We start from the raw sequence: 23,728 nt of genomic DNA, 5'->3' as shown, positions 1-23,728 counted from the left end.
AAGAACAAACCCAAAACTTGATATGCTGTGCTGTGCTTAGTCGTTCAGTCATGTCCGACTCTCTGCGACCCACCAGGCTCCTCTCTCCATGGGGACTCTCCAGGCAGGAATACTGGAGTGGGTTGCCATGCCCTCCTCCAAGAGGCTCTTCCCAACCTACGGATCGAACCCAGGTCTCCTGCATTGCAGGCAGATTCTTTACCAGTTGAGCTATCAGGGAAGTCCGATACATGATCAAGTCTGATATGCATAAAGGCTTGATAAACATTAATTACTACATTAAAAGCAGCTTTACTTTTTAAAACTTTATTGATTTACCACTTGATTAAAGCATGGGATATTTATTTTAACAGTATTATACATAATATTTTTACATAGAAAACTTTACATAGCATTTCATATTATATAATTCTGCTTATTCTTTCAAAAATGTGTACATCCATTGGGCAAGGAATGCTTTTCATTAAATTACCAATATTAAATGCACTTAATCATCATGTATAGATTAAACAAAAGTAGCTATTAACTAATTTTTAGGCATTTTTAAGGAGGTAAAACATACATTTGCACATAAAGAAATATTTGAGGCAAATATGCAAGATAAAATTTTTTAAAAATCAGAACACTGAGAAAAACTACACTTTTGATGAGTGTCTTTTTTTGAGAGCAAGGACTTCCACGTAGAGTCATTCTTTTAAATACTCAGCTTTGGTTTCTTTGTCTCCCAAATTACAAAGCTGCGGATCGCAAACTCCAGGATTTCGCATGAGTTCAAGCTATGCCTACTTTTAACACAAATATTAGAACAGAATTCAGAAAATGCAGTTGAGGATCCAGTTTCTATTTAAACCAATATCCATTTGCATCATAACAACAAACGTCTGAATGCGATGGTCATACCTGCATTTATCAGCAGGTTCCTATAATAACTATTCAGTGTATAGCCATAATCACAAAAGAATGATGAGAAATTTTAGTTTTTTTAGTTTCTTTTTTTGCATTTTGTACAAAAGTCACCTCTCAGAGGAAATGTTGTTTCCAGATATTATTAAACAATTCCTATTATGTATGTTCTTTGGTTGTACGTGAGGAGTGACAGGAAAAAGTTGCATTTGACTAAAGATGCATTATTAGAAATAAAATTTCCCATCCAGCGTTTGTTGTTAAGATGCCAAAGCTGGTGATCTCCCTAAAGGACAATGAAGAAAAACAAAATTGCTCAAAGCAGCAGTATTGTAACAAACAGAAGCTCCTCTAGAGACCCAGCACAAATAATCAACACTTAAAGCAACTGAGAAAGAAATAAGGCCTTGGAAACGCGTTGCTCTCCTCCGTAACCTTGTGAATGAATGGCCGCTGGCCCAGGGCTGCAGGGTCACCCCCTTCACGGGTGTTTGTGTGTGGCATGCACACGTTCACCGTGAGCTGGGATAGATTTATTCACAAAAGAGAATTTAGGCTGAATGGCTTATTACTGGAGGTAAGGGATTTTCATCTGTATGTCACGGTCCACTGACAAGAAAAAGAAAAATCACCCTAAATGGTTTGACATCCAGTTTTTAAAAGGTCCATGCTGGTACAATTCAAATGCCTCACTCAGAAAATCGAATCTCTTAAAAAACGCAGCTGAAAAGAAATTCAAACCTGAATGTTTCGGCAAGGAACAAAATGCACTTACACATTTCTTATGCTGTGAGCAGAGGGAGAAATGAAAGAGGAGGCAGGAATACATGGGCAGAGTCTTGCCGTCCCATTCAGTGAAGAAAATGTCCCATGAGACCCTCAGAGGGGAAGCAAACATCTCCACGCAGGGACGCAGCTGGACAGAAAATGTATGAGTGGGCCCGCGTGCGCCCCACTTACACCCTTAGTGCAGGTGTCGATGGGGACGGCCGACTTGCTGAGGCTGCGACGAACCACAGAATCAGCGAGGGAGTCAGCGTGTGGCTTCCACGCTGCAGGGTGAGGATGTCACGGAGCCCGGGACTAGCATGTCGTATGTGCTAACGTTTCACAGTGAAACACTCTCCCCTGCCCCTCCCTGCTAAGTGTCAGAGCCCCTCTTCTCTCAGGGACGTAAATAACGTAAAAACCTAAACATCTCTTTTTTTCTTTGGTACAGAAATTAAAACACTTTTGGGGGGGAAAAATGGTAGAGTACTGCTGGCCAAAACCAAACATTTCTCAAGGCTGGTAGAACACACACGAAAAATGTGAGAAATCAGTCTTAGTAAACAAAAGCACCAGAAATCTTTCTCTGTAAAGAAAAACTGTCTGATTTTTTTTTTTTTTTAGATTAGGTTCCCAACTGACTAACTTCTAAGGCACCAGAGTTGACCTCAACACAACCCAGTTTACAGGACTACAGGGCGTCGGTAGCCGTCTGCATGTTTTAACACCTCTGTAACGGTTCTAACGCTGAGGGCTGCTCTTGGCGAGCAAAAGGTGAGGGCAGAGATGAAGCTTGTGTTCTTTCTCACCGACTCCAATCAAGTCAGCGCCCGAACCGACTGCTTGCAGCCTTGGGCCGTATGCATAGTCTGCCCACTCCACAGCTGCACAATTCAGTTCTATGGCAGCTAAGAGTATTGCACCATCATCAACATCGTAAGGACCCCAGAATCTGACCCTTCCAGAGAACTCGGCTCCTCGGCTCTAATGAACGGAAGCACTGGACATCTGCCACCTCCTGCCGAGGTCACAGTCAGCTGTGCCGGCCTCACAACGGCACAGGTCTGCTTGGGTTCAACCCGCGACACGTGGCCGTGGAGGCTCGCAGGAGCGGCCTCCTCACGCAGGGTGCCCAGCACCCGCCCCCCATCTCTCTCTCTCTCTTTCGAGGGCTGGCCCACGCTGGGGACTGTGCCAAGCAGAGATACTAACTGTTGGTATGTTCACTATTCCGAGGTAAAAATAAAAGGTTTACTCAAATATAAATTAACTCTCTTAAATTACTACTTCATTTTTGTTACTACTTCATATATTAGATGGACAATGTATTCTGGAAATGTTAATACCCCCTCCACAAACACTTCAAGGAAGACTAGTCATCTTCATTCGTTTCCTTTTTCCTATAGACTTTTCCTCCCCCAAGTTACTAAAACAGGAAGAGCCAGAAGCACTACATTTGTTTTTTAAACCTTGCAAGCTCTTAATTCTAACTTAATTACTAAGCTCTGCTTTCAGTCAAATCCTCAGTAATATCTTTTTTTAAAAAAAATGCTTTAAAAATCACCCAGACATTAACAAAACGGGCGAAAAAGAACAAAGAACTCTTTTTTCCCTGTACCTTCCCCAAACTATCCTAACTACAGTTGACTCACAACTGACAAAAACACTCAAACTTCTCTAGCACACTCAAACAACAAAAAACCCAGCGTATTTTAAGTGGCACTTAGCCGTTACAAGAAATTTTATTAACGTACTCTAGTAATCACGAACCTACACAGCTATGTCCAGTATTTTCAAGGAGAGTGACTTCCTCTGACGGGAGTGAATAGCCAGTCGTGGGACTCTGCAGGACAGTGACGGCGACTGCAATGGCAGGTGACACGCAGTTCGATGGGAAACGAGGAATGACTGACAGAGATGAGACAGACTCCCCACCTACTGTGTCAACTGGGGAAACACCGCAACGCCCGAGTCCCAGGGCTCTGACGATACCATCTTTACCCAGGCCACTCTAGCTTCAGGATGTCAACTTTCTGCAGTCTGACCCTTCCCGAGATGTGCCAGGCAGGGGCAGCATGGGGACAGTTCTGCAGAGCGGCAGCGGTGCCCGCAGGGGCCAGGGCTACCAGATTGGTGACAGGCTCCCCGGGACTTGTGATGGCTCTTCTGGAATCCATATCTTATACACAACGCCTATCCTCAAGAAGAACTTCCGCAGAACGGCTCGGAGCTCAGGAATCAGGTCAAACTGCATAATTTCACACAGGTAGGGGTAGTACATGGAAGCATGTGCTTTAAACTTGAGGTGGGAGAGAAGGAGAGAGAGAAAATTAGACGTGGAACTATTTTTCTGACCTTGGTTTTCCGAAAGTATTCATCTCACCCTGGAACTTCTTGCAAATAATATTGGCACTTTTTCCCTCACTGTTGGAAAGTAGGTGCAAAAAATTGCAAATTAATACTTCTTTTAGTTATATTTAATGCCAAACACAAACTGGGGACAGCCTTACTACCAAAGTGAGTTTTCATTTCAGTAAATCAAGATTCCAGTTCTAATTCAGGCTTTCACAACCTCAACCCTCTCTTCCAACAAAGCCACAGTGAAAATCAGGTAGTTGTTTAACAGCAACCTGCCTTTCTCCACTGGGGTTCTTTGACAGAAAAAGCTCAACAACCTCAGACACCCATTGTCCATAATGAATCAACTTCTTACCAATGCTCCTAGAATGGTGCTAGTTATGTAACCATCCTTGGAAGAATGAGGAAAGTTGTTACTTCAAAGTCTCAGTATAAAGCCAACCCGAACCCAAATTATGGTGAAGACATTACTTGCTTATACCTTTTCGTCGTTTATTTTGAGAGTTTTTGTTAGAAGTAACAACAGGAGGCTTGTCCAGGCTTCCCGATGGCTTTCAGAATTCACCGTGATGAAATAGGCCAGGGCCTCAGAGCACACACTGGAAGAACCAGCGGAGGGCAAGCGAGTCAGATGGAAGAGGAATGTCACACATTTCACTGGAGCGGAGAACGCTTTCATCTTTTTTTTAGACTTTTTATTTTGTATTGGGAGTATAACTGATTAACAGTACTGTGGTATTAACAGCTTCAGGGGGACAGCAAAGGGCCTCAGCCATACATACACATGTATCCATTCTCCCCCAAAGTCCCCTTCCCTCCAGGCTGCCGCATAACGCTGAGCAGAGTCCCCTGTGCTGGACAGCAGGCCCTTGCCGGTCATCCGTTTTAAACACAGCAGAGTACACGTCCATCCCCAACTCCCTAACGATCCCTTTCCCCCACCCTCCCCATTGGCAACCACAGAGAGGACTCTCTAATCGTGCAGTGAGGATCCACGAGCACCGTCTGGCTGTGCCATCTTGAGCACACCCCTGAGCTTCAGTTTGCTCCGCTATAAAGCGGGAATAAACAGCTGCACCAAACCCGACGGGCTGCTGTGACGATGAAACTGAACAAGGACATTCAACGTAAGGCCGGTGCAGGCTGGGCCGGTGGCTGGGGCTCGGTCAGGCAGGGTTTGCAACACAACCAGCACAAGAGCCTGTCACCCACAGTTAACCACGAACCCCCATTCTCTTCTCACACAACACACAACAGCCAGTTTTTAAAACATGTTGTGTTAAAAACTTAACACTTATGTATGTCCTTCAGAGAAACTGTATGAGACCACGTAGGTAGTTCTCTTTTGGACTTGATGTTAAAGGAGCTGCTAGTGTCGCCTTTAATTAATGAATTCATTTTTCAGTTTATGACTTGTCATATATTCTCTTTGTAAGATGACTGAAAAGGGCAAAAAAATCATTGAAGAGAAAAAATTCCCACAATCCCATCACTCTAAGGCACGTGTGTGCGTACTATGTCACTTCAGTCGTGCCCAACTCTCTGTGACCCCACTGATTGTAGCCCACCAGGCTCCCCTGTCCTTCGGGATTCTCCAGGCAGGAACACTGGAGTGGGTTGCCGTGCCCTCCTCCAGGGGGTCTTCCCCAACCAGGGATGGAACCTGCGTCTCCTGCACTGCAGGTGGATTTCTTACGGCTGAGTCACTGGAGAAGCCCACTCTAAGGGCACATGACACTATTCTGGCATATTTCCTTCCAGGTATTTTTGGTGACTTTTAAAAAGCAATGCTTAAATATTGCAAGTATATATGGCTTTACTTCCTGCTTTTTTGAGGTGAAACTTGTGTTATGAGCATGTTTCCACATCAAGGAAAAAAAAATCTTTTTTAATTGTTTTTACTTTTTGGCCACACTGTGTGGCATACAGGATCTTAGTTCCCTGACCAGGGAGCAAATCTGTGCCCTTTGCATCGGAAGCTTGGAGTCTCATCTGTGCTGGACTGCCAGGGAAGTCCCAGAAAATCACTATTATTTTTTTCCGGAAAATTATTTTTTAAACACTTAATTTACAAAATTTCATTTATTTTTTGGCTGTGCTATGCAGCTTGCGAGATCTCAGTTCCCTCCCCAAGGATCGAACCCAGGCCATGCCAGTGAAAGCCTGCAGTCCTAACCACTAGGCCACCAGGGAGCTCCCCCAAACTTCATTTTTAAATTCTAAATTCTGCCTAATATTCTATCATGGGATATACCATAATGTATATCCTATAACATATACTGATACACAGCTGAGCTGCTTTAAATTTTTTCTCTTTATATCTGCAATGAATGTTCTGTGTGAAAATCGTGATTCCCTAACAGTGGAATTACTGAGTCAAAGAAAGGTGGAATTCTTTAAGGCTCTTGAAATACATATACACATATATATACGTATGTAAAATGCCCTGTGATTTCTAGGAAGATCCAGTGGTGCAGCAAGAGTGCGTGTCTTATCACATGGTTGTCAGCACTCCATGTTCATGTTTTCAAATCTTAAAGGAGTGAAAAGAGGCATAGACACAGCATGTTGCTCACAGGTGCCCAAGAAACTGGGTGGCAAAGATCTGCTTCTCTGCAGAGGGCTCGCTCCATGGAACCCACTGCCTGCCCACCGCTCCATTTCTGCACCAAGTAAGTGGGTCCTGGTGCCCACGTGACTCTAGCATGTTTCTCTTGGGAAGCAGGAAAGGCGGGACGTCGGAGCTGACAGTGCTCTAGAGGGGACCCAGCCAGGACTAGGGCCTGATGCCTCTGAGCTCAGGGCACTTTCCCCTGCTGAGGTTTCTGTGCTTTAAGAAACGATACACGGAAGAAGTGAGGCCCTGTCCTCTTTAGGGCATTAAGAAAACAAATAGCAGAGCCACCCAACAGAAAAAACAAAAAGGAGAACAGCTTCTAGGGCAGTTAACATGTAGCTATTTTTCTTCTACTCTTTTCAAAGCACAGTGCTGTTGTAAAGCATTTGGTGTATTATAGATAAGAAATATAATCAGAAATAATTCTTCTTACCTTAAAAGGCGCTGCTGAATTTCTTCCCAGGAATCCTTGCGGTTCTCATCAACATACATTCGAAACAGGATCCTCAAACAACAGGCCAGGCTGCTGGTTTCTTGCTTTAGAAGATTGGGTTTAGACTTGCCCTTAAAACCTAGGGATCAGATAGTCATGTAAACTGTGCACGCTCCCAGGGTAATGCTAAGAAATCATGTGGGAACCTAATGTAGTTACTTTAGGAAATATCCAAACATCTCACATTAAAAAAAATAAAATTATTATTTATTTGGCTGCACAGGATCTTAGTTGCAGCATGTGGGATCTAGTTCCCTGACCAGGGATGGAACCCAGGCCCCCTGCGCTGGGAACATGGAGTCTTAGCCCCTGGACCACCAGGGAAGTCTCCATCTCACATTCTTAACAGGGCTCAATTGTGGTATTGAACAAAGGCAGCCCTGACGTCACACCCTCTGTATAGGACATACTTTGCTCCTCAACATCCTGAACTGTTCTCCATTCAGACTCTGCTCACTGGTGGGTGAAGCCATTCATTTCATCTTCTCAAGTGTTATGGCTCTTTAAAATTCTAGCATGTTTCTGAGTTGCTAGATTTTTTTTCTCATAAAGCACATATAAGAACACATTTTCTTAAACAAAGCAATGCCAATCAGCCACTGGGATGTGTAAAATACTCTAATAAGCAAAATCTTATTATTGGCAAAGATGTAAAACACCTAGATACGTTAAAGCTAAAGAGAAAAACGACATTTTAAAATTATGGGCGAAAACAGGCATCTGGGGAGAAAATTAACGGTAACAATACAAGAATTATATATAAAGTACCACTTTCATACAAAGGTCACAAAATGAGACTCCTACTGTCTTCACCCCTACACAAACATATGTGTGTGTATACACACATATACCACTCACGTCCAGGACTTATATATTTACATATGGAGGTGGGAGAGAAAAACCCCTAAAATGTACCAATTTGTCTGTTTCTCTAGACTTCCAGTTTTTACACCATCATATTTAACTCAACAGTTATAATCTAATAACGTAAAATTTCCTGACTTGCTAGGCTAAACTCTAAACCAATTTGTTTTTCCAGCAATACTGAGAACCTCCTGTGTGCCAGGCAACATTCCTGGTGATGGGATGAAATTTCCCTTCTTTCTCCCTCAAGTGTGAAAACACCTGTTAAGTCATTCCAGCTGTGTGTACCAGACCAGTGACTTTCCAAAGATGGTTTAGGACGGTGACCAGGGCGACCACCTGTCCTATCTGTGTAGTCTGTCTTACCTGCTCGCCACAGGACAGTCCGTTGCTCGTAATTGGAGTTGAAGGCCTTTGAGAATGAATGGGACTCCTGCAAGCAGTCCAGGAGCTTGAAGAGGTGCTGGGAAGACATGTACTTGTACATGCCCTGGTCCTCCGTCTCGATGTGGATATCTGCGTCAAGCGTGTCTTGCTAGAGAGGGGAGTATAACAGAGCTGAGTAAAGAAGACAGAACGGCTTTGGACATGCTGGTATCAGAGCTCTCCAGAAGGCCTCCGCTCTATAAGGCACTTGCTTCCTTGGCAGCCTCAGCGGTCGTCCGCTCAGACTCTGCTCACTGGCTGGTGAAAGGAAGCGCTAGCCCCTGGAGGACGGCAGGCCCTGCAGGCCAGCTGCCGTCGCCTCAGTGCCGCCCTCACCGCATGAACACGAGTGTGCGTTTCTCCAAGTATCTCATTACACGATCGCACTGGCCTTCTCTTATTTTATAAAGAAAGTGGAAAATGAGAAAATCAAACTGTAGTACCTGTGACAGGAGGTTTGAGTCTCAAAACATACTGAAAGAAATTTTGAGGCAAAGCTTACATGGCCATCTCAAGTTTCATCACGTGATCAATGAACTTTGGTAGGTTTGACAATTGTGTTTTTAAATGTGAAGGGAAAAACCATAAAAATAGGTATGAGATGCTAGAAATTTTTATTGAACATGTTGCCTGAAATGTGGGACATAATTAGGGATTTTGTATTTGTTGAGACCTCGAGGAAAATGGACCACATCCCTCCCTATAAACCAGAGGTTACAAAAGGGCAGAGTTCGCAATACTCCTGAAATAAAGCTATAAATTCAGTGTAATCTCTATCAAAATTCCAGCTGACACCTTTGCAGGAATTGAAAAGCTAATCCTAAAATTCATAGGTAAATGTTGTAAGTGACACAGAAGAACCAGAACAGTCTTGGGAAAAAAAAAGAGGCACAAAGCTGGAAGAAGCATACTTCCCTATTTAAAAAAAACTCATTAAAAAAAACTAATCAAGACAGTGTGAAACTAGCATAAAGACAGACATACAGATCCATGGAATATACTGAGAATCCAGGAATAAAACCTCATACTTATGATCAAGAGATTTCCAGCATGTATGTCAAAATAATTCAACGGGGAAAAAATAGTCTTTATAGTGAATGGTACTGGGATGAATGAATTTTTACATGCAAAAGAATGAAAGTAGACTCCCTATCTCCCATCGTATACAAAAGTAAACTAAAAAAGTGGGTCAAAGATCTAAATATAAGAGTTAAAACTGCAAAATTCTTAAAAGAAAATGTAGGCCTAAATCTCTGTGACCTTGAATTAGGCAATGCTTTTAGAAATAACATTAAAAGTACAAGTAACTGGAGAAAAACAGTAACTTGGACTTTTATCAAAATTAAAAACTTTTGTTCTTCAAAGGATACCACCAAGACATTGAAAAGATAATGCACAGAACGGTACAGATCGTATATCTAACTGCTAACAGACTAGTATCTAGAAAATACAAAAGCTCTTGCAATGATAAAAAGATAAACAATTCAACGAAAAGGACCCGAATAGGTGTTTCTCCAAAGATAAGAATAAATCCACAATGAGCTACTACTTCGCACCCACGAGGATGGCTATAATAATTTTTTTTATAATAATTTAAATAAAACCAGCAACACAATGATAACCACTGGTGAGGAGGTGAAGACACTGGAACCGTCACACACTGTTGGTGGGAGTGGAGAACAGTCTAGCTGTTTTGGAAAACAGCCTGGCAATTCCTCAAAAAGGCAAACACAAAGCTACCGTATGACCCAGCAATTCTACTCCTAGGTTTATGCTCAAAGAGATTTAAAAATGTATGCGCACACTAAAATTTGTAGAAAAATGTTCACAGCAGGATTATTCGTTAACAGCCAGACTGGACAACAACTCCCATGTCCACCCGCTGATGAACAGATAAACAAATGTGGTACGGGCATGCACTAGAATGTCACTCAGCCACAGACAAGAACGATGGAGTCAGGACACATGCCCCAACACAGTGAGCCTGGGAAGCACCATGCTAAGTGAAAGAAGCCAGACACAAAGGCTCACAAATCATATGACTGATATAAGGTGTGACATCTGGGTTAGACAAACCCAGAGACAGAAAGTAGATCAGTGGTTGCCGAGGGCTGGGGCAAGAAGGGAATGGGGAGTGATGCTGATGGTCAGGGTCATTTTGCAGTGATTAAAATGTTCTAGAATTAGTGGGGAGGTTTGCATAGCTTTCTGAATATACTCTTTCGGGTCGCAAAGAGTCGGACATGACTGAGCGACTTCACTTTGCATAGCTTTGTGAATATACTAAAACCACTGAACTGTATACTTAAATAACATAAACAAAAACCAAAAAAGGACAGCCTTTGTGCTGAATCTATCCCACAGGTATAATTATAGTATTTAATAAGCAAGAGATTTCCATTTTTCAGGGGGGTGTCTGCTGCACAGCTTTGGAGATCTTAGTTCCCTCACCAGGGACTGAACCTGCATCCTCAGTGTGAGAGCGCCAAGTCCTAGCCACTGGACCGCCAGGAACATCCCCCAAAATCTTGATTTCCGACTCCTCTTGAAAAACTGGAGGACTGTCACAGCTTCACCCACCTGACAGCAGCTGGCCCCGAGAGCTGGGAGGTGGCGGGCCCGAGCTCAGCGGTCCCCCACTGCTCCCCCCAGCCCGCGGCCCCTTCTCACAGCGCCTCCCAGGCCACGAAGCACTTAGGTCTGCAACCTGTGCTGGAAGGTGACTGTCCCACTTTCGGACACTGAGTTCTGTTTCCAAGCATACTGTATACATAAAAGGCTGCATATACAAAACAAAAAGGTGTACTTTCTGAAGGAAAAATTGGGACCTTTAGCCACATAACTTTTCCTTCTCAGTTACTTATGGGTTAACTGTGTATCAATGATAAGGAACAGGCCCTATGATTAATAACACATTTTTTTTTTTTGAAGCACCAGGGCAAGGGGTGGAATCTCAGCAGCAGAGTTCTGGTAAACTGGCTCTCTGGGAAAGGCTGATTTTCAGTGCTTGGTGATTTCTGTGGGGTAAACTCTCCCATTACAGCCAGTATTCAGTGACCAGCACCCTTGTCGCTGAACACAGGGCTGGGGGATGAGCGTGAGGGGCTCTCGCGGCCAAGCCAAGGTGGCCGCAGCGCGTCTCCGCACCCAGGCAACCCCCCACCGACAGGGCTGCTGTCTCCAGGCCCGCCCTCACCTGGGCGGCCACCATGTGCTCTGCGTCTTCCTTCTTGCTCGTCGCAGGGTAGAACACGATGTTGTCAATGGTCTGTATCAATTCCAACTGGACCACACACTTGATGAGGAGGCTGGCAAACAGTTTCTGATCTATATTAGATGATAAAGATTAACCCTAATAATGATTCAGCCAGTACTGGTTCACTGAGCTCTTACTGTGTCCCAGCACAGATCTTGATGCTGCGGCATAACAATGAATAAGCTGGACAGAAATCCCTGCCCCCCCATGGCAGAGATGGGACAGCAAACAAGCTATTTAAGTATAAGATACAGTATGTCACACAATGAGGACATAAGGTGGGGATTGGGAGGTGGAAGGGGTGCTGTCAAGGTGGGGTTGCGAGCTAGTCAGAAAAGGTTCTCTCTGGAAATGTGCTTTCTGAGCAAACACCTGAAGAGGTGAACGGGGTAAGTGACGCAGGTCCCAGGTTCTCCAGCATGTTTCTCTGCTGCCCAAAGGGTCACTTCTGCAGACCGGTTCTGGACTGCTCTGTCCACAAGAGGCTACAGGTTCCTGTCGTAGCTGGCCTTGCCAAAGGGCTGAATCTCAGCCGTGAGGGTTGGGGGAAGGGGTGCAGCTCGTATGAATTCTTAGCTCCTGGATCACTGGATGGAGCAGCCACTGCCCACATTTTCTGCTTCTGTATCCCTCAGAATCTTGTCCTGCCTCCTTCAGTGGCTAGCTCTCTTTGATCAGCAAATAATTCTTTGTGAAGAATTTTCCCTGCTTAGATTATTGGTGTGGCTTCTGTCTATGGACCAGACTCTGACTAACGTCTCATCTTCTTAATCCCTGGGCTCTGGGATAGTCCATGGCTGATTTGACTCCAATTCAAGTAGAGCTTCCTTTCCAACTTATTGTTAAAGAACCAGAATGTTGAAAGTATTAGATAAACGTTAACAGGGAGTTGGGTCATCTTCAAGCTTTTGAAAATGACTATGAAATTATACATATAAAAATTCTCCACACGGAATTAGTTTTAAGTTAAAAAATATACAGTGGAATTGCAACAGATGTACACTTAACTTATACTTGTTCAATGACACCACCACCTTGGGCCAAAAATAAAAAGAAAGAAAGAAAACAATGCAAGTGTGTAAAGGATTGTGCCTGCTGCCCTGCACCGAGCTCATCCCTGAAAAAGAGGCTGAGACGGAAAACGGGGAAACAAAGTTCTGTTCCCTGCAGAAATGGCAGGGCCTTAAGTCCCAGGCATCTCTCAGAATGTAAGCATCTTGCTGCACCCAGTGGTTCCACTGAAAGGAATGTCCCCTTGTTGCTTTATCTGGGGCTGATGAGGACTCAGCTCATCCTTTGCCTGGACCCTGGAGACACCCTGGCTGTACCACTGACATGGAGGAGCGGCCTGCCATCTCCAAGGTGGCGCCTCTCGACTGAATTCCGAGGGTGGTTATTTTCTAGCCTTCAAAAGATTATGGTGAACAGATAGGGCTTTTTCTAATGTGCTGCCTCAGAAGTTCATGCCAATGTGGACACCTACGGACTGGTGGGTTAAGAAGAGGGTGAAACCACTACGAAGAAAAATAATGTCAACCACAACTTTAAAAAAAGACCAGACTAACACCAGAAATGGTTCAATTTCTCAGTCAAAAGTGTCTGAATCCTGACTCTACCACATATTAGCAAGTCATGTCATCTAAGACCTAGTTCATTCAAATGTAAAATGGTAACCCCTCAAAGGGCGAGGATAAGAATCACGTGAGACTATACATACATGGGACACACCATGCCTGGCTCACAGCAACTGGAAAACCAATTTTTTAAATGACAGGAAAACACACCATAAGCAACATTAACGGATAAATCAGTAAAAGTAATTTGAAACTCATATCCAGCAAAGGGATCTCTAACACACAGAGCCCCCTCACACCAATAAAAAGACCCACAATCAGTACAAAATGAGCAAAGATAGCTCATAGAAAAGAAAATAGAAATGGTTCTTAAACATAGGAAAAACTGCTCAGTTTCACTCATAATTAAAAAACTGCATACTAAGACTACTCAAAAGATACCAAGTATAACCTAGGTGTTTTCAAAGGTCACGTTAACAGGTGTAACCTTAATAGGCAGCAACCTGGAATTATCCATCAAAATAGCAAAGGCACTTCTCTTTTAACCTAACAATTCTGTTTCTGGGGATTTACTGTACAGATAAACTCACAAATAACACATGTATTATGCGATTCAATGCAGTGTTGTTTATAACAGAAAAAGACTAGGAATAACATAAATATCCACTGGTAGGAACCCAATTAAGCAAATAATAGCACAGCTACAATGTGGGGCAACATACAACAGTATCAAAGAGTGTGAGAGCACTTCAGGTACGGATTCTGAATGATCTCTAAGTTACATTAAGAGACTAAAGAACAATGAACAGTACTCTATAACGTGTATAAAAATGAGTGGAAGAGAATTCATATATAAATATGAATACGCATTATATGCTTGTGTAGATGGATATGCATTTGCTTCCTTATGAGTCTCTAGAAAGGACTATAAGCAACAGGTCACACTGGCTGCCACAGAGGAGGGGAGCTGCAGACCGAGGCCCAGGGGTGGAAGGAGGGCTCACTGCCTCTTCACCTCTCTCACCTGCCGAATATTTGAATCATGTACATGTGTTACCTACTTAAAATAACAAACAAAAACAAAAACAGTAAGAAAAGGGGTCTTACTTGCATACGGTCTGGCTTTCCAGCCATCATCGGTCGGGTTAGAGAGTTGGCTCTGACCCCTCTCGGAGGCATTTTTATCAACGCTGCTTAAAGACTGGCGGTCCAGATCCACATCCTGGAAGTTAACCAGAGAGAAACACAACGCTTACTCCTCCGTTCACAAGTCAGGACCTGGGCAGAGATGTGCCTGGTTTTAACACTGCTGGCCCAACTTGAATGTATAAGTGTCTTGCTGAGCTTGAAGTACAATGTAGCACTTTTCAGAGGCTGCATGGGAGAGATTATGAATTTCAACAATTTCTTTCTCCCATTAAAATTTTACATTTTCTGTTTCCAACTTAGGTGGCATCTCTCTACATACTATGATTTCATGATGAGTGTGACAATGTTTAATGAGATCAAGTTCAAAAATAAATGAATATGGTAGGAGCTTTTTTTAAAGTTGACAGCAGAAAGTTAAACAGAAAATGTTTACATACTGTGCTTTATTTTTAAATGGCTACATCCCAAAAGCCTTTCAAAATCTAATGCCTTTAATAGTTATTTGGAAATAGATGCTAGTAAGACTAAAGGTTTACCCTGTAAACCACAGTATTTTAAAGGGATACTTGAATTAAAACTTCTTTATGGAGCCTTACACAAAAAATAAAAACTATATTTCATTGGTGAAGAGAAAAACATTCTTTTTAAGATTTCCTTTTTTGGATGTGGACCATTTTTGAGTCTCTTATTAAATTTGGTGTAATATTGCTTTCCGCTCTGGTTCTTTTTTTGGCCATGAGGCGTGTGAGATCTTAGTTTTCTGGCCAGGGACTGAACCTACAGCCCTGGCATTGGAAGACAAAGTCTTAAACCACTGGACCACCAGGGAAGTCCCAGGAAAGCAATCTTTATGTAAGAGGGCAATAAATAATAATTATACCAAAGCAATATTTACAACAGTGAAAGGCCAGAACTGACATGACAGTCCAACAAGAGAAAATCCATTGACTAAATTATTTGCAGCACAGAAAAGGCTGTTCTCAAAGACTATTGAAGAATACAGAAAAATGCCCACAATGGTATTAAGTAATACATTATGTATAAAGTGAGCCCAAATTGCAAATATAGGTTGCATGTGCTCAGTCACAGAAACAAAAGCTAGAAGTGTTCTGTAGCTTTTATTGAGTGAAGTGACTTATTTTCTTAATACTTCTTTGTACTTTCAAAAGAATACGTTAATGAATATATATAGTGTTTAGCTCTTATAGGGCTTCCCTGGTAGCTCAGATGGTAAAGAATCGGCCTGCAATGCAGAAGACCCAAGTCCGATCCCTGAGTCGGGAAGATTTCCTGGAGAAGGAAATGGCAACCCACTCCAGTATTCTTGCCTGGAAAATTCCACGGACAGAGAAACCTGGCAGGCTACAGTTCATGAGATTGCAAAGAGTTGGACATGACTGAGGACTAACACTTTCACTTTCAGCTCTTATAACCTTCTTTACCCGCTTCCCATCAGAAAAGCCTAAACTTAGGCTGGTTAACTTTTTACTATGATATGTGATCAGAGAAAAGACAACTGAAAAAAAAAAAATCCTACCAAATGTTTTTCTGCTGGATCATCCTCCATTCCTACAGGTCTCCATGTCAACAGACTTCAGGGAATGCAAGAAAAGGAAAATAATCAATGTGATGGGCAGCCTGGAGCTTTAAAACAACTACTGAACACAGATATGAACAGCAGTAATTACATTAACACTTACACGTGGGGGATGGTTGTTTTGAAGATATCCAACATACAATTGCACGTTTCGTCCCAGACATCAGGACTGAATTTTTCTCCATTGGATATTACTAAGTTTTCTAAGCAATTTGTACCTGATCGAGCCAACTGCTCGTTATCTGCAAAATAAAACATCTATCATTAAACTTCAAATGCTGTTCTGATTCCAGCCTGATCACTGATGCTGCATATTGTGATGTGGGGAGACAATGCAACTGGTAGGCTAGTAGGCTTCTAATTAATGAAGCACTGCTAGGGATGGTATTAAAGTTTTTAGTGTTTAAGTAGGCTATAAAGAGGTAAAATTATTTTTTATACTTTATTGTTAGGAATGGAAGAATGTCAACATTTTGGTACTTAATTAATTGGCTCCTTGAATGAGAAATGCTGACTTGGAGGAGAAATTATTTCTATGTTCTAATTAAAAAATATTCATTTTCACCAATTATAAATGCACTCTTCAGCCTTCACATTTCTATATGTTGAAAAAATTAATCTCTCACTAAAGACTATGTCAAGAAAAATAATGCCTAGCTACCAGAAGAGTACCTTGTTTTACACACCACTGCAACTGTGCAAATACATCAGAAAGAAGAACTTCATTCAAAGCTTCATAGAACTGGGTAAACACGTCACAAATAGCATAAAGCGCATGATTGCAAGTTGTTGTCATCCACTCGGATTTCTGGAAAAAAAATTAAAAGATAATGTTTAAAGGCCACTCTCCTTGTGGTGAGATGGGAGTTCTCACATATCACCGGCAAAATATTCTGAAATGAAATTTGGCAATAGGGGTCAACTGTCCCCTATTGTGTCCACATCCACTCATGCAGTAACACTACTTCCAGGAATGAACCCTGAAGAAATAAAGATCTGTGGCTGAAGGTTTATGAATAAAGATGTTTACCACATGGGTATTTACCTACTGTAAACACAGACATAAACTAATGCTCGGTACTGTGGCAATTAAGTTGGGACCATCCATATGACAGAATTTAAACAGTCATTCAAAGTGATACTTCTGGGAACTCCCTGAAGGTCCAATGGTTACAATTCCGCACTTTCATTGCTGGGGCCCAGGTTCAATCCCTGGTCAGGGAACCAAGATCCTGCAAGCTGTGTGGCACAGACAAAACCAAAAACAAAACCCCCCCAAAAATGATACATCCATAAATTTTAGTTATGTTAATATACCTTACACAAAAATGTAAATATTAAAAATGATGTTGGATAGACAGGTTTTTCCAAAGATACACATGGCCAACAGATACATGACAAGGCGCTCAAAACCACTCATCATTAGAGAAATGCAAATCAAAGTCACAACGAGATAACACCTCGGACCTGTCAGAATGGCCGTCATCAAAAAGACAAGAGATAACAGATGCTTGAGAGGATGTGAAGAAAAGGGAACCCTTGGGCGCTGTTGATGGAAATATACATTATGCAGCCGCTATAGAAAACAGTATGGAGGTTCCTCAAAAAATTAAAAATAGAACTACCATATGATTCGACAAATTCTACTTTGGGGTATATACCTAAAAGAAATGAAAACATGATGCTGAAGAACATATGCAACCCCTCGTTCTCCCAACTATTCAGAAGCTGATATGAACCAAACAGTAAGAGGACCTCGAGGCGCCTGCTGCACCGGCAGCTTCGGTGCTCAAGGGCCGAGTGGGCACACAGCGGAGGTTTATTTCCCCTCACGCGTCCCCAGGTGGGAAGTTCCACAGCACCACTTGATGAGTGGGAGAAGAGGGCCAGGAAGGGTGATTTCCTTTTCAAAACACGCCCGAAACGGCTCGCTGTGTAAGACTTCTGTGGGCGGCAGATGCTGACAACGCAACCCTGGGCACAGACGAGGGCCAGAGCGGCTCTTCTCCCATCTCCCCGGGGCAGCGCTTTCGTCATCACCCACCTCTGACTGTTGCTCGGGGAGTTTCATGTTGTCAAAAATCCTGAACACGATTCTGAACAGGTCCTGCCACCAGTGCTTTTCAAAGGTGTGGCCATAGCTCTTCATGATCTCGAACATGACTGTGAGCCCTCTGGGGGAGACAAAGCCGGGCACGGAGGAGGGGGTGAGTGGGGGAAGAGGGCAGGGGCCGGGGGAGGCGGGGACTGAGACCCAGGCAGGGAGCAGGGAAGGGGCACCTGGGAGGGAAGCCGGGACGCTGTTACCTGGTCCGGACATCTAGCTTGCATCTGTTAATGATGCAGGAGAGCTCAAAGAGGATGGGGAACCAGCCTCGGACCCAGACTCTGTCACCAGGAGCCACGTTCATGTCATCGCTTGTGTATTCCTGCAGCACCTACAATGAGACCATCCCTCAGAGGCGGATCCAGCAGGTGAAAGGAAGGAGTTGAAACAGAACTACAAGAAGATGAAAGCTCCTTATTTCCCCTCCTAAAAACCTCAGTTCAGCAAGGGTCTGTTGGGGAATCCTGCAGAGATGGAGACCAGTCTTTCCCAAAGGCATATGTGCAGCTTCTCCCTATGATCCTATGGACCTTTGTGGGTTTTAGAGTAAGTTGAGTGAGGCAGACCACAAGAATCCTGGCGGCAGGAGGTGTTACATTAAGAAAAGTGATAAAGGTCAAATGGTGATAGCAAAATATCCAGGATGATTCAGTATCTCACACCATTCCCAAATGTTACTACCAAAGGGCAAGGGGGCGGCAGAGGATGAGATGATTAGATAGCATCACGGAGTCAATGGACATGAATTTGAGCAAATTCTGGTCGACAGTGGTGGACAGATGAGCCTGGCGTGCTTGCAGTCACAAAGAGTCAGACACGGCTTGGCAACTGAACAACAACTGTAATCTATTACTTAGAACAGGAGTGGCAGCAGCTGCTACTGGCTAAGCACTTGCTATGGGCCGGGAGCTGTCAAGGTGTTTTAAATGAATGAACAATTCTCACAATTCCCTGAAGCAGGCAGAAATAATGGTCCCGCTTTGTAGATGAGTTGACTGAGGCATCAAGGCCCAAAGTCACGTGTGTCTTGACACAGTGGCCGTCTTGACACAGTCCAGATGTGAAGCCCTACTTCCTGCCCTGTCTCTGGGATCCTCAGCCCTTTGATCCTTAACCACTCTTGAAGAAGTGCGCTCTGCTGCAATGGAGTTTATCAACTCTGGCTATTTAACATTAGGCGATTTCTCCCTGTGCTTCAGTTACTGCCCTTGTATAATGGGAATATAATTACCCCTCCTATAGGCCTGATGTGGGGGTTAAAGGAATCTACACACAGAACATGCCTAGAATGCTGCCCGACTTGTATTGAGTGCTCAGTCAACAGTGGCTCTCATCGCCACCTCATCCCACTGAGCTGCTGCTGGGATGCGCGGCATCGCCTCGGGGGTGTGCCTTCTGTAAGGAGCGCTCACAGAGCCCCGCGCAGGCCGTCGGCTTAGTCGCGCTTGTTTTCACCCAACTGCGGTGTTTCGAGGCTGTCGGCTGAAGCACTTTAGGAAAGTGACATGTGACAGAAAAGCCCCCAGCATTTGTGGGAGAAAACAAAAGGTGACCTCTAAACGTGATTTCTTGGCTATATCACAGTGGCATAATGGAATTTCCTAAAAGAGAGGTTTGGTTTCTCTCAAATACAATGTCTAGCTTCTTCAGCTTTGCCAAAATTCACAGCTAAACTATTACCTTCTACAAAAACAATCTGTAGGATACTATATAAAAGTTCAGCCTAAATAGAATACTTTCATACATACAAAATGACCAGAAAGGTAAAACGCCTGCAATGGCAGTATGTGGAAATAAACATCTAGCTTAGGGCAAGCACGCATTTGTAAGAGAGCAGCTGGAAAAGCTCTTTCCCAGGAGAGCAAGAGTTTTTGCCCACGCCTTTCCCCCGCCACGGCTCAAACGAGCGAGAAGAGGAACACTGTACCCGCGGCCTCTCGGAGACGTATTTCCCACAGAAGCGGATGAGCCGGATGGCTTCCATGCTCGTGTCAGGGAAAGCAGCATTGCAGGCAAACTCTGATAAGCACTTCACAGCATCTTGAAAGGAATCAATGGCTGCAGGGAAATGGTGCTGGAAAATGGTTGCTGGGGAAACAAAGGCACATTTTTTAATAAGACCAGGATTTAGAAACGAGGATTAAACATACACACACACACACACACACACACACACACACACACAGGAGATGATTACTTCAGTGAAAATCTACGCAAAGCACGTCAGTGGTCTCTGGAAGACAGGATTTCTGATGAAATTATTCAGGAACGAATGCATTGAGTACAACTAGGGCTAAACTGCACTGCTTCCTGAGCTCAAGCAATGAGGTAAAGGCCCAAATATTCATTCATTTAATGGACGTTTACTGAGTGCCAACCACATGCAATGTGTGTAAAGCAACTATACTGCAATAAAAATTAATTAATAAAATATAAAATTATGGATAAGTTGGGGGGAAAAAACCCCACAAAGTGTGGTTGTGGGCCCCAGGGACAGAGATAAGCAATCGAATTTCCCGCCTTTGCTCCAATGGGTAAGATGGACAACAATCACCTAAATCAGTAGATACGTAAAATAATCCCAGGTTGGGTGGGTGCTGGGTGAGGGGACAGAAGACAGGAAAGGCTGGTGGTGGGGGAAGGACTCTGGGAAGAGCTCCTTTCTGAGATGCGGCCCTAAAGAAGTGAGAGAGGACTGCCAAGAGGAGACCAAGCTCCACCAGGATGACAAGCTGTCCGTTTTAGGATGGAGTCAGCAGAACTGGGAGAGATATATAAACCTGGATGCATGTGGGGCTGGCCCAGAGGGGCTGCCTGACGGAAGCTGAACACTGAGGGAAGCGCTGGCCCCAGTTCTGTGACCCTGAGCACATCCCTTCATTCCCTGGCTGCTTCCGCCCTAAGATCACACCTAGTGCTGCCTTGCTGGGACCTTGTGAGGACAAAGGGAGACAGGGAAGGTCAGTGAGCCAAAGCTGAAAGGCAGTTTAGAAATCGAAGGTTTTCAAAATCTTACAAGTACCACCTAAGAATATGAGTGACAAGAATTTTAAAAAATTTAAAAGACCTCAAAAAAAATCAAAGCTGACCCAATGTCTTACAATGTCCACAAACAGCAAGACCGGCAAACAGGCAGGCCCAGGGACTGAGGTCAGGGACTGAGGTCAGGGCAGGGTGCAGGGGCATGGCACCAGTTCCGGGCTGGACTGCAGTTGGCAGTCCTCCTCCACCACCTCCCGGCTGAGTGACCTCAGATAAGCTCTCTTATCTCACTTTCCTGTGTCTGTTTCCTCTCCAATAAAACAGGGGGAAATACTGGTATCCACATCAGTGGGTTCAAACAACCCCAGACCAAAACTATCCTGGAAAAAAAATCTCTGAAAGTTCTAAAAAGCAAAACTTGAATTTGCTGCATGCCAGCAACTAGGTACACAGCCTTATGTTGTATCATGTATTATGAGCAACCTACATATGATTAAAGGAAACAGGAGGATGTGCAATGGTTTGATGCTATTTCATCTTAGGGACTTGAGCACCCATGGATCTGGTACCTGAGGAGGATCTTGGAACCAGTTTCTGGCAGAGGTGAAGGGTGACTATGCAGGCAGTCCTTGTAACTCATGGTACTCATGTTCTACACCTGAGGAGGGTCTTGGAACCAGTTTCTGGCAGAGGTGAAGGGTGACTATGCAGGCAGTCCTTGTAACTCATGGTACTCATGTTCTACAGAGGTGCTGTGAGCAACGCTTCAGCAAACACTGAACCATCGCTCCTTGGGGGGATGGAGTTAGGTTCCTGTGAGCTATGCTCACAATCCTTTCATCAACCTGTCAACACACAAACTTGCTTTGTGTGTATTCCTGTCTAAAGACAACTCACTTAGACTATGTTGTTGGCTCACTGACAGTGACTTGCAGCCAACAGCAAGGCAGCTCGCGCCTGAGCGAAGCTGAGACATGTGTTTTCTCCGTGAAGTACCACAGACGTCCTCCCTGAGCACACTGGCCAGCACAACAGCACTGTGCCAGGGACTCACCTAAAAGGTGGGGTCACAAACTAAGACCAGGAGGCCAAAAACACGGGGTTTTTTTTTTAACCACAGAAAGGATACTTATTTTTTATTTGGCTTATATTTTATTTATTATTCCACTCAGCACGCAGGATCTTAGTTTCCTGACCAGGGTCCAAACCCACGGGCCCTACGCTGGAAGTGCAGAATCTTAACCACTGGACCGCCAGGGAAGTCCCCGCTTGTTTATTTACAGTAAAAAAGCTGAAATGTGAAGGCCTTGTTCAGTCTCAGCTGGGAACAGGCACGCTGGGCAACAAGCATTTTGCCGCTCTGTGTGTGTTCATGTCAGCAAGTGACCACCAAAAGGCCAGCAATTTTGGTTCTGGGGTTACATATAAATTTTAGTGAGTAGGTGAACTCACAAAAGTAGAGTCTGTGAATAATGAGGGTCAACTGTGCTTCCTTTCATGGTTAAGCACATGTTAAGAGCCCAGCATACCACGTGACACATGAGTACATCACAGTGTAGCTGAAACAAGGAAGCCCCTTTTGGGAGTAAACTAGACGGGAAATAAGTGGTCACCCTCCTAGACTTGCATGTGGGGCGTCAGTCAGGAGGGAACGGAGACACTCACTGACGATGTGGCCCGTGGTCTGGAAGGCCAGCTCCACGATGTTCCCGTCGTGATCCGAGGCCGCCTGGTGGAAGACGGCGAAGATGTTCTTCCAGCCTGAGCGGATGTTGGCCGCCTGGGAGTTCACCATCTGGGCGATGCAGCGGATCACCATGTCCCGGATGGTTGGAGACCTGAGGAAGGAACAGGCAGCCATGTCATCTGTACTTTGGACAGTGGGAAGATAAATGAATACGGCGCAATCCTTAAAAGCAGTACTTAAAAAAAATTTTTTTTTAAAGCATATAGTAGTCCAGATTCATTAAAAAGAAAAAAATTAGAGACAAAAAGAAAATAATAATAGGATAGTCAATGGGGCAGTTAGTTGCCTAGTCAGCGGTCATCCTCCCATCTCCTTAATAACAGAAATCTGATTTCACCTGGGCAGCCACATGCTTGATCTCAGGCAACCAGCATAAATAGTGTAAGCAAGGTGACAATGTTGTTTCATGTGCCAGATCCTCAATTTCCCAGTCTCCCTTGCAGCTATAGGGGAGCCAAGTGATCTGTTCTGACCAATTAGACGTAAGAGAAAAATCTATGTTCATGGGAGAGGAGGGGTTTCTGGGAAGGTCCTGCTTTTGTCTTAAAAGGAATACACTTGTAAGGCGCTGCCCTTTTTCCTCTTGTTCCCATTCTGATGGTGGGCTCTGTCCCTTTAAATTATTCCCACTGTGAACACAGCATGATGTCTGGAGCTGAAGTCTCTATCCAGAAATCATGGAACAATAAGCTCAAGCAAGAAAAGCACCCTGTTTGAGGTCAAACAAAGGACAGAAAGAACCTGGTTCCTTGGCCGCAATGTGGGCTACGGGACCAGTGCTGGGACTGTCTGCCTCTGACTTGTTAAGCAAACAGTCCACAGCCTTGTGGTCAATTTTTCTGACCCCAAACATTTAGAGTAACATACTCATAATTCTTCCATCCAGA

At 44.0% G+C, this 23,728-nt stretch overlaps 1 protein-coding gene across 4 annotated transcripts in view; it reads right to left on the bottom strand.

Annotated features, from left to right (window-relative positions):
* Positions 1–290: 290 nt before the first annotated feature.
* ARFGEF2 (ADP ribosylation factor guanine nucleotide exchange factor 2) overlaps positions 291–23,728 on the bottom strand; it is an 81,832-nt gene continuing 58,394 nt past the window's right edge. For 3 of the 4 annotated variants that reach the window (XM_043478808.1, XM_043478810.1, XM_043478811.1), the window contains 13 exons: positions 22,760–22,932; positions 20,040–20,200; positions 18,313–18,443; positions 18,050–18,179; positions 16,678–16,813; positions 16,109–16,247; positions 15,946–16,000; positions 14,367–14,481; positions 11,626–11,756; positions 8,370–8,538; positions 7,080–7,218; positions 4,511–4,628; positions 291–3,970 (listed from right to left, as the gene is read on the bottom strand). In XM_043478808.1, coding sequence (XP_043334743.1) covers positions 3,794–3,970; positions 4,511–4,628; positions 7,080–7,218; positions 8,370–8,538; positions 11,626–11,756; positions 14,367–14,481; positions 15,946–16,000; positions 16,109–16,247; positions 16,678–16,813; positions 18,050–18,179; positions 18,313–18,443; positions 20,040–20,200; positions 22,760–22,932 — 1,774 coding nt within the window. In that variant the 3' untranslated portion in view covers positions 291–3,793. Of the gene's footprint in view, positions 3,971–4,510; positions 4,629–7,079; positions 7,219–8,369; positions 8,539–11,625; positions 11,757–14,366; positions 14,482–15,945; positions 16,001–16,108; positions 16,248–16,677; positions 16,814–18,049; positions 18,180–18,312; positions 18,444–20,039; positions 20,201–22,759; positions 22,933–23,728 lie in introns of those variants that run through there. The other variant, XM_043478812.1, reaches the window with a different exon arrangement.

The sequence above is a fragment of the Cervus canadensis genome, chromosome 10 (assembly GCF_019320065.1).
Source record: "Cervus canadensis isolate Bull #8, Minnesota chromosome 10, ASM1932006v1, whole genome shotgun sequence".
Taxonomy (NCBI): domain Eukaryota; kingdom Metazoa; phylum Chordata; class Mammalia; order Artiodactyla; family Cervidae; genus Cervus; species Cervus canadensis.
Note: the sequence above shows the minus strand (reverse complement) of the source record. Positions and strands in the feature narration are given on the sequence as shown.